The sequence below is a fragment of the Mytilus trossulus genome, chromosome 3 (genome assembly GCF_036588685.1).
Source record: "Mytilus trossulus isolate FHL-02 chromosome 3, PNRI_Mtr1.1.1.hap1, whole genome shotgun sequence".
Classification (NCBI taxonomy): domain Eukaryota; kingdom Metazoa; phylum Mollusca; class Bivalvia; order Mytilida; family Mytilidae; genus Mytilus; species Mytilus trossulus.
Window position 1 is genome coordinate 44,848,556 of NC_086375.1, and position 12,220 is coordinate 44,860,775.

General features: G+C 32.2%; 1 protein-coding gene across 1 annotated transcript in view; it reads left to right on the forward strand.

The window, feature by feature from the left end:
- The window catches only part of LOC134711592 (UDP-glucose:glycoprotein glucosyltransferase 1-like), a 53,779-nt gene that overhangs the window by 206 nt on the left and 41,353 nt on the right, over positions 1–12,220 (forward strand). Inside the window, exons 2-3 of the mRNA XM_063572280.1 lie at positions 9,075–9,202; positions 11,822–11,907. Coding sequence (XP_063428350.1) covers positions 9,075–9,202; positions 11,822–11,907 — 214 coding nt within the window. The remainder of the gene's footprint in view (positions 1–9,074; positions 9,203–11,821; positions 11,908–12,220) is intronic.

Below are 12,220 nucleotides of genomic sequence, written 5' to 3' on the forward strand. Positions count from 1 at the left end.
GATGACAAAGGCAAATTATAATGTATTGAGAAAGTATACCCCAACTAGCCGGTTTTCCCTTCTCTGTTACCACTGTGTATCATCGCCACCGGAAATTGGGTACTAACGAAGCGGAGAGACATAGAAAAAAAAAGTAAACAAGTTAGGAATTCGTTCAATTTAAACCATTTCCACTCGTTTGATGAGGGTGCCGCTTAAGAAATGATTTTCTGATATATAATTCTTTTAATTATTAGGCCGATAAGTACAAAATAAATACAAGATTTTGTGAAATACTCCAAAACTTGCCACTTAGTACCGGTCTATCGTCCTCTGTAGCCCCATTCTCAAGATATTGAACTGTTTTTCATTATTTTTCCAGACACGATTTTAGAATATTATAGTGTGGCATCATATTTAATGAAATTTGTTGTCAAAAACATGTTTTTTAAAGAATATGGACAAAAACACTGTTTGTTTGTTGTACGGCGAATTGCAGGACGTTGTACGGCGAATTGCAAAATAACAACTTTTGTCTGTACGGCGTCTTGCAATATATTATAATTTTAAGAGGAAATTAATCACTGTTTAGATAATATCAAGTGACGATATTTTGTTGATATCAAAGCTTTACAGGCTGACAAACATACAAAATGTCTTACTTATCAAATATTATAAATAAATGCCGTTAATTCAGTTCAGGAGGCCTCGTTGCCTTCCGCTTTTCGATTTTGTAAAAAAGTTTTTTTTTCAACCATAATATCCTAAATACATTAATATATATATCGTTATACTTCTAACGACTGTAAATGTTGTCTTATTTGTTGTTAGGGTGAAATTTTGTAAGTTCAATAAAATAAACCGTCCATTCATCTTTTGTTGGTGCTAGTTTTTTGTTTTTTTTTAGATAAAAACAGTTAAGATGTGGTATGACAGCAAATAAGATAACTATCCATCAGGATCAAATAAACTGTATGTACGTAATTATATGCTATCGTACGGCCTTCAACAACGAAAACTCGTCCCTTATAGTCGGCAATAAAAAGCACCGAACGAAAAATGTGGAAGGACTCAACAAGTAAGCGAACGGCCTAACTCATAACAAAACAATTTATGAAAAAAAAAGAGATGAAGCAACGACAACCATCGAACCACAGGATCGAGAATTCGGACAGACACATAAAATTGCTTAGTTATTTAATTTCTGAAATGACTCATTTGTAAAAATAAACTTTGAATTAAGAAAATACTTTGTTTTCATCGAAAGTAAGGAGAAACAAATCGTGAATTGCATTTCGAATTAACTGTTTTGTCTGTTTCTATCTAATGCATTTTATCTAATGCATAATTAGATGGGGTGGTGGAGGGGGGTGGGGGGGGGGGGGTAAGTGGGTCTGCTAACATGTTAACAACACCTCGATTTTGGCAAACACAGATAACAACAAATTTTAAATGCTGATAAGAGTGAACAGCAACTTTAATGACACATGGACAGACAATTGAACTGATGGAAAAGCAGACGGAGTGATTGACTCCAAGAAAAAAGACTATGTCATGAAAAATCGAAAATGCTTCAAACACCAAAAGGGAGGCTTCTTCTGGTTATGTATATTGTGGAGTAAATGTTTTGTGTCAATCAATCGTAGAAAACTTGGATTATCGTCATGACGTAGAAAAAGTGTAACAAACAGATAGAATGCGTGAATACTATAGGGCGCGAACATTTTTTTTAATGGCGGGGGCTTTTATAAATTATAGTTACATCGCAGTCAGGGTATTCATACGACTCATTGCTTACATGAATGTATTGAAAGGAATTACGAAGGTTTACTGATTTTTATTTTAAATCATCAAAACCAGTGTAAAATCAGAAAGTAACATGTAAGGTGTCACAAGTTGAATCACTCTTTCATCTCCATCTGAGCTGATATAAAGAAGCCTTGGTCTATCTTTAGATCCATTCTGAATTTCTTAGACTAGCAAATTTGATTTCAATTTGAGAACCAATTCCTATTTTTTTTCGGCCTCTTCTACCAGGCCACACTGTTCAGTTAATTTACGAATTGCAAATTGAAAAGGTACTTTATTTTTCACAATTCCGTCCAGGTACTCTGGGTCGATATAACTTATCAAACATTCCATATACATGTGAATTATTTTCGTCATAGGACTGACCAGGGTTTAAGCTGGATAAGAAGTGGCCTTTCCCTTTAACGTTTTGGATACATTTCAAATAGAAGCCAGAAATAACTACATTGGTTAGACGTATAAAGAGGGGCATGAGATATCTTTAAACATGTTTAACACTGCCGCATTTGTTGCACCTGCATGACCCAACTTGAGTCCGTAACCTTTGCTATAAAGTCTTGTATCTATTTATTTTTTTAAATTTGGGTTCATTTATATGTTTCAAGAAACAAACATTGAACTTCGACCCCCTTTTGTAGTTAATTGATTGCTCACTTAGGTGACAGCTTCAGGTATACCATACAAATTTAGTTTCGAGTCATGGTGAATTTTCTAAATATGAACGTTTTTGTACAATTGAATTGATTTTTAGATAGTTGAATAATAATATAGCCTTCCTAGTGGGTTTATATGAACATTTAGATTATTTTTAGCATGTTTTATAAGCCATTGTTCAGTTTGACCGTCCAAGCGTTCCTATCCGTACCGCCATACATTTTGAAAATTTTGTATTTTTTTCAACCAAGATTCGACGCTCGATCTTTTCAATTTCATGGAAAAAACCAGCAGAAATGCATATGATTTTTTTTACCTCTTGATAGATATATGTCTATGGTATTAGGAAAGGTATCACTCTTATTGATTGAAATTTTCCTTTGGACCAAATTTTTCAGATCTTTGTGACATGTTCAACCCCCTATTTTGCAATATTTGGTATCAAATAATTGCTCATTGTTGCCATAGTTACACAAAAAAAGAGATTATATTTCACCATTATTACTATTGGAAATCAAATCTATGGACGATTCTCTTTCCATAAATATACACATGCATAGCTTAAATATTAAGCCTTATTTATTAGGAAGGAAGGGAAAGAGGAAAGAGGGTGTTTAAAAATTATGAGTGTCAATTCTTATTTTTTTCCTATCTGTGACTTGACACCCACCCTAGTGCATATTTTTTTTCGCTGCGTTGGGTTGTTTCTTCTATTTGGTCGAGCTTCTGTTTCTTTGACATTTCCATTCTCAATTTAATCAAGGATTTCCTATACTCACTGAAGATTTTTTTAAAGACATGTACAGTTACATATAATTATGCTGTTAATGTCACTCCTTTGCGGAAGCAACGTTAAGTAAGAGATGGACAGCAAATTTTAATGTGATTCTTGTAAATAACAGTTAAGATCAGTTAACAGAGAAAATAATGTCAAAAACAGTGAACACTTTAAGTATAAAGTAACAGATAACAAGAATCTCAATTTCAAATAAACAGTTAACATCATTGCAAATTTTAACAAAACAGATTACAGACAGTGGGTCGAAAACAGTTAAGTTTTTAAAATTTATCAGTCAAATAACACAGTGTGGGAACGGAACTGTACGGTTTTCTAATAATTTGGTCATTCGGGAGACTGTCAAGCGGTGCTCCGACATTCGAAAAATAACAAGTTGCTTGATGGAAACTTTGGCGAACTCTTATGTTCCTATATAACTTTTCTGCTTCAAGTTTTGATAGCTAAAACATTCTTTATGTAAATATGAACCAATAAAATAATAAGAAAGATATATGCATCGAAACGTTTTCCTTAGAATGGTGGAGCTCCGTGTAAAACAATCAAAATGGTCACACAACAGCGATCAAAAATGTCAAATAAACATCGAAAAATCAATGTTTGCTACCTGGATTTTCACATGTACCTTTTCTGAAATATAGTCTTACCTGTCTGAAAGTTTCAAAGCCATTGTCCCAGTAGAAATCCAAATATATTCATTTTCTCCATGTCGGATATTTTCATTGACTGTACAATCACTTGCAAGTTGACTGTAATATCACTCGGAGCCTTCCTGCACAATCACTCGGAGCTTTTCTTTTCATCGTTTGGCCAACTAGACTACTCCGAAAGGAGGGTAACCTACTAAGCCTTCTTATGACTTCACAGCCCAGCTAGCAAGCAAGCTAGTCAATGCATTTTGTTGTAAAAGTTTCTAGTGGCATATGACTAATTATAACTCTTAAGTAGATAATGCTAAATAAAGGCAACAGTAGTATACCGCTGTTCAAAACTCATAAATCCATGGACAAAAAACAAAATCGGGTTAACAAACCAAAACCGAGGGAAACGCATTAAATATAACAACGACACAACACCGAAACGCAACACACACAGAAACGGACCAAGCATCAGACAAAACACCACGAGAATAACAATTATAACATGAAAACCAAATACATGAATTTGGGATAGACAAGTACCGTGCCACGTCCTATCTCAATATCTCAAAAATAAGAGAAAACACAAACAACTCAACGTTAAAATGCAACACACACAGAAACGAAGAATAGTATAACAATGGCCATCTTCTTCTGTCACATTCATGATCAGTTTATGTTTTCCATGATACTTTTGTCATCTAAATATTTATTAAAACTACTGCAATCCAATACAATATATGTCTGGTATGATTTTTCTCTCCTTTTTCTGTTACGATTTTTGGTATTGTTATCGATTTTTGTTTTAACCTAAATTACACACTCAAAAGTGTTAATGATTTTTGAACGTTTTATTTGAATGGCTGCAGCCTGCATTAGCGGATCTGGTATGTGGGGAGAGGGAGTTTTTGGTGGTTGAAGCCTATTTTTTTTTTCGATTTTTATGGTGTTCCGTGGAAACGCGGGATCCGCACCTGGTCTGATATCGTCAATGATAGTATGATGATCCGATTATTCATCTGATTTTTATAGTTTGGTCTTGTGCTGTGATAGTTTTGGGGAGAAATGAGCGCACACAAACATTTTTACCCTTGCCAAATTCTTTATGTACCTGTTTTAAGTCAAGAACTCGTAGTTCAGTGGTTGTCGTTGGTTCGTGTCTGTCATATATGTTTTTCGTAAATTGTTTTATTATGAATTAGGCCGTCAGTTAAATTCGAAAGGTATTGATTCTTATTTTTCTTTTCGGGACCTTTTATAGCCGACTATAATTGCTTAAATCCATTTATTTTTTAACTTTGACAATCATATCACATCTCCTTATTTTTATGTTGAAAATATAAATGTGGTTTGATAAAATGTTGTTTTCCCTAAATAAAAACAACTGTTTCGTTCGTTTGTCGGATGCTATAGTTGGGAATATTAAAAAGTTCCTGAATCGTGACATTGATATAAAAAAAAAATGTTGAAGAATTTTGTGTTTTCTCTGTCTTTCAGATAACAAGTCCTCTCCCATCCTTGATAAAATTTAATTTTACTGGAGCTTTTTCTACCAGTAGCTACATGTATAGCTTGTAATAAACAGACATCTCATTTGTAATTATACCACATCTTCTATTTTAATATCATGTTTATTGACATATACGTGTCTTTTCTTGGGTCAGTGGTTTGCTACCACAATTCCACATTCGAATTCCTTGTTATACCAAATTAAAAAGTGTTGGGTATGTGTAGATACACCATAAGAGAGGCTACATTTCACGATAAAGCTTTGCTTTGAAATTTAGTTCATCCTATGGTGTATCTACACATATAGCCAATCACTTTTTTATTTGGTAAATGACATTTGTCAAGTTTTCAACTGATATCACAGGAAAGAAAATGTGTTACAATGTATAGTTTCTTGCTAAACGTGTGAGGAATCTTACATGACCATTTTCAATCTTCTGGTAAACCAATCAGAGGGTCGATATGGAACTGTGGTGTATGTGTCGATTCCCTCACACTTTTTCAAACAAACTATGGTACATATCAAGTTACAATATCCCGATCCTGTGCTGAAAAATTCTTTGTTGTTTTGTTCAAATATGTATGTATTATTTTTCTAAAATTGCTGGTGAATAATACATTAAGTAAAATTAAAAATATGCCAATTAACTTTCCAGAGAATCTTTTCGGTATATATAAATATTTATTTTGTACGAGGATTATTTTCATTTTTATTTAAGATTAGATTCTTAACATATTTTGTACTGTCCTTTTCTTTTTGTCTTGTATACTTATTCAGTGGTTGTTTGTTTATGTGTTACATATTTTCGTTCATTTTTTGTACATAAATAAGCCGTTAGTTTTTTGAAGTCGTTTTACATTGTTATTTCGGGACATTTTAAAGATGCGGTATGGGCTTTATTCATTGTTGACGACCGTACGGTGACCTATAGTTGGTAATGTCTGTGTCATTTTGGTCTCTTGTGGATAGTTGTCTCTTTGGCAATCATACCACATCTTTTTTTTTATGTGTAGTGTACACGTTTTGTTTTTGTCTTTGATATAGTCACCTTAAAAGGGTTCCTTGATATAATCTTAATTGTCAAAATGACTGGTTTTGTGCTTATTTTCACTTCAAATACCATAGATGAACAAATAGGACAGCAATAAACAACCAATGCAATGCATATGCAATGTATTTAATAAATTTGGCCAAGCAATTCTACAGGAAAGCTCCAAGTAATTTACAGGAAGGCTCCGAGTGATATTACAGTCAACTTGCGAGCGATTGTACAGTCAATAAAAATATCCGACATGGAGAAAATGAATATATTTGGATTTCTACTGTGACAATGGCTTTGAAACTTTCAGACAGGTAAGACTATATATCAGAAAAGGTACATGTGAAAATCCAGGTAGCAAACAATGATTTTTCGATGTTTATTTGACATTTTTGATCGCTGTTGTGTGACAATTTTTATCGTTTTACACGGAGCTCCACCATTCTAAGGAAAACGTTTTGATGCATATATCTTTCTTATTATTTTATTGGTTCATATTTACATAAAGAATGTTTTAGCTATCAAAACTTGAAGCAGAAACATTATATAGGAACATAAGAGTTCGTCAAAGTTTCCATCAAGCAACTTGTTATTTTTCGAATGTCGGAGCACCGCTTGACAGTCTCCCGAATGACCAAAATATTAGAAAACCGTACAGTTCCGTTCCCACACTGTGAATAACAGTTTTAAAAAATTTCAACCTTGAAAAGGACAAAAACAGTTTAATATAAAAAGGACCCCCCACCTGAGATATTTGAACTGAATACTCTATTTTCTTTGAAAGGACGCGGTAAATAACTATTCTAAAATTAGCAAGTTGCCATACAGTTGAAAACAAGTTGCCATACAGTAAATTTTTCAACACGAGCAAGTTGCCGTACCCTAGACTTTATTTTTTGTGGTCTATATTCTTTAAAATGCATCTTTTTGACAACAAATTTCAGTAAATATGATGCCACACTATGATAATCTAAAATCGTGCCTGGAAAAATAATGAAAAACAGTTCAATATCTTGAGAATGGGGCTACAGAGGACGATAGACCTCGAAATTTTCCGGTACTAAGTGGCAAGTTTTGGAGTATTACACAAAATCTTGTATTTATTTTGTACTTATCGGCCTAATAATTAAAAGAGTTATATATCAGACAATCAGTTCTTAAGCGACACTCTCATCAAATGAGTGGAAATGCTTTAAACTGAATGAATTCTTAACTTGTTTATTTTTTTTTCTGCTTCTCTCCGCTTCGTTAGTACCCAATTTCCGGTGGCGATGATACACAATGGTTACGTGTATTGTCAATACACTGTCATGGTTCCATCTGCTGGAACCCAACACTTAAATATAAAACGTTCAGATATTTATATAATTAAATACAGCACAAGATAATATGTGGCAGGTGTTACCTGTGAAAGAGGATGAAGTTCACACAAATATTGAAATATTTAAATAATATAATAGACGTATTTACACTTGTATGCAAATTTGTCCGCCATTACATAACATCACACAGGTTCCCGTAAACTTTGACTTCATAATTCAAAACATATGACGTCACAACTAAAAAGTGATTGTTGCTTGACGTCAAAAGGTTATTTGGAGGTGATGTAAGGTCATTTGGAGGCAAGATACAGCTAAATACCAAAAGTGTAAATACGTTTATACTGAATCAGTGAATGTTGAATCCAGGTCTGTTCACGGCCAATCATGTTTGCGCCATTCATGTTCCCCCCTTTTAAGTTCACACCCATAGTCTGTTCGCACCCTACACGCTCATGCCCACATTTTATTTTAACTATCATATGCTATGAATAAAAATCGTACATTGTATCTCTATATCTTTTTTGTTAAAAAAAATAATGATAGAGCCAATATTTTTATTGGTTTTGTGTATAATAATTTTTAAATGAGTTTTGGAAAGTGTATATTGTTATAGATACATGTATTTAGCCATCATATTGTCATACTTGTCCAAACACACATGACTCACAACAATTATATTTCATGTTTTTTTTATTTAAAATCTTTGAGTTTTAGTCATACCAACCTAAATATATGCAGTTATTTACATCAAAGCAAATTAAAAGACTCAACAACAATCAGTCAATGATTTTTTACACTGAAAAATAACACAAAATTAGGCTGTGTACATATATATAAATTAGCAGTAATCATACATAATAGCATTTAATAATTAATTACCAAATTAATAAAAAAAAAAATATGCTAATTTCCCAAATTTTATTCAAGGAAATGAAATTAGTTGGTATATACTTTTGAATAAATATCTAATAAATGGGCAGGAACGTGAAGGGTGTGAATGGACTTCAGGGGCGAACATGTGAGATGCAAACGTGTAGGGTGCAAAAGTATATTGGGCTCAAATGGACCTGATACCATGAATGTTTATCTTTATCAGGTTGGGGACAACCTGCCAAATGAGGAACTATTACCCAAATGAATAACAATCCCTCATTAGAGTAATCATTTTGTAGTGCTAATTTTTTTTCTCCAAAAGTTGAATAGCCCTATGTATGCATCATCTGCATCTATGACGTTCTATCAGCACATTGTTGACTATATATGTTGGTGAACCAGAAACAGACACTACATGTACATGTATATAATTTTATCTTGTTCCTATTTTCAGATGGTGAAGATGTTGACCATTGGATTGTTATTATTTTGTCTTACGTCTACAGTACAGGGAAAACCCAAATCTGTATCTGTGTCACTTGATGCTAAATGGGGTTCAACACCTTTATTGTTAGAAGCTAGGTATATTATATATAATTTTAAGATTCATCATAAAGAATTGAAAAATATTGGTCGTGTTCACACCTCAAAATTAACCCTGAGTACAGACAAAGGTTTAAGACATGGCAGCAACTAGATATATATAAAATTTATATGTAGTATACCTTTTAGAAACTTTAAAAACTTACCTGAATTTTGATGTGTAGTTTTTTCCTGTCAGCAGAAGATAGCAAAATAAACAAACAACTGAGTTTCATTTGATATGGTCCACTCATTTACACAGTTTAAATCACCTATTGTTCATGTTGTTTGCAGATGTTTATTGTCCATCTATTGAGCACTCGTCCTGAATATGCATGAAATATTTGCCACTGGACGTTTAGCAATAAAATAAAAGCTTAACAGTACTAATTATTCTTCACCAGATCTTCATTTCGACCATTGATTTTTTTCAGTGATGTAAGAGCGCAAAATAATAAAAAATCTGAAACCTGAAACAAACGTTAAATAGTGTCTTCACTATTTGTCAACATATATAAATCACACTAGGAATAATAAAGTAGTGTAAAATTTGAACAGACTGTATTTCATTGTGGATCATAAATATATTGAAAATAAGCTAAAGGCCTGGATTTTTTAATTTGTTGGTTTACAGATCCGCCAACCCGATTTTGCTGATTTTCAGAATAAAAATAAAATTGACTTTTCATGCATTTTATTACTGCCGACCCTAACAAATGCATTATCCCTGAAAAATAATTAAAATATTTTTTTAATGATATGAAATGCATTAATCACTAACTAAATTGAAAACCCTAAATTGATAACACCTTCTGTTGTGAAAAAATAAGACTTCCAGTTTACGTTTCTAAAAATAGACAAATCAATTATAACTAAATAAGATTAGATAAGATATTTTATTTCCTAATCATAGGGCTCATAACAAGCATGTAATCACATAAAGTAAAAATAAAAAGCCTTTCTCTCCCACTCGCATACACTCACACATACAACTATCGTTCTGATTAAGGATGATTGATTTAACAGCACAACATGTAAATGAAAAAAATAAAATACAGATAAAAATACAAATACAAATGTATTTTTATTAAATTTTTTTATGAGGAGAGTCAGTTGCCTACATTGTATATATATATGTAACGAAGGAGAACTCTTACTGCCCAGAAAAGAACAATTCAAGTATAATGTGGCAATGAACTGGTGAAGACTATAAATAAGTTTTATAAGTTTTATAACTGACCTTGGAATGTCTTAAGTGTTTAAAACCAATTACGCAATAAGTTTGTTTCCCTTATTTGTCATCAGTCCGTAAGATGCATCATCTCATAGAAATAGACTTGTCCAAATGTGGACAGGGTGAAGGCATCAAGTTGAAGTACTGAATATTAACAAATCATTTGGAATTTTCTTGTTTCATAGATAATATAAAAATTATCGTCCATTTGGATAAAAAACGGGAATGCGAAACAACAGATTAACCCGATAATCATCTTGTTTTCTAGTGGACCAGTCTATTAGGTTTTTGACACATGTGTGTGTTGAAACTTATTTTCGTACAACGGTTTTACAGTTTGTCTTTATTAGTTTTCGTGCTTGAAGATCATTATTCACCAAGATTTCTGGAATTGATTAAGAGATACGGGAATCTATTTTTCTTGTTTCTGAAATGACGATTTAATTTCGTCTTTGTCCATGCACCCCCCTTTTTTTACTGTAAATTATTAGACAATGTCATGCGATGTTTATAACAGCTGAGCAATAATATTTCATCAAACTAACATTTAAGAAATGATGATAAAATAACATAACAATCATATTGTAAGAAAGGTGAAATATATATTAATTTTGCATATTTTTCTGTCTTCAAAGATGATTTTTTTTCTCTTTTTTTCCCCGACCGACTAACCTGACTTTTTCATGGGGAAAATCCGTAAACCAACAAATTAAAAAAACGTGGCCTAAATGATCGTTCACAAGAATGTTCTTGAGAAAAAAATCGTCAGCTTACAACTATATGGATATATGTAAAAATCCAACTAATAATTCTGTTTCTGATTGTTGCATGAATGTCTTCAAGGATGAACTGTTTACCTTATTTTTAATTATCTAAATGCTGGTTTAAGAATAGGTATAAATGTAATAATAATGCTGTGATAACTTTAGACATTCAATCTTCCTCAAGGCAAACATATAATTTATTTACTTTGAAATACTGTAACACCTCAGATACTGTTCAAAATCTCAATAGAGAAACTGATATAAAAGACAAAATTAAGAGTCAACTCAAGCAGACATTGAAATTGAAAAAGGTTAACAACTAATGTTTTAGAATATGAGATAAACAGTAAAAAAAAAACTAATTTTGAGGGCAGTTTATTTTCAATACTTTTGTGAGTAGAAACATAACGTGAAAAAGATTTCGTGAATATGTCAGACTAGGATCTTCTTTTAAATGAAAACTTCAACTAAGTAAGATAATTTAGAAAATAAATTGTCCAAAAAGCGGTTGAAATGGGTGAAACTTTAAAAAAAAAATTAGATTACAGTATCCCAAGCTTCCAGATAACAACATCTAATATCAATGTCATAATGTTGCAAGTAAATAATCTTCTATTACAGTGAATACCTTGCAAAAGAAAATATTGAATATTTTTGGAGATATATTAGTGACGTTTCACTACTCAAACCAGAGGAAATGGAAAGTGGTAAGAATGTACTGAATTTAGTCTCTATGAAAACATGAAAATTCATTGAGTTAAATGTTAAAAGTTTTTTTATGAACAAGGTTTATATCTTTTTTGAAAACCATTGCAGATTTAATTTCATTATACACCACTGCCATGTAATGGTATAGATAATTTGTGTTGTGTACCAGGAAATATTGAAGACTGTATAATATATTTTGTGAAATTTATTTTTCATTTAACAAACATTGGATCTTAAATGTTATTGTATTGTGCTCAAAGTTTACCTGGAAATAAGCTGTAAAAGGGAAGTGCAGGTTGGTTCTTCATCAAT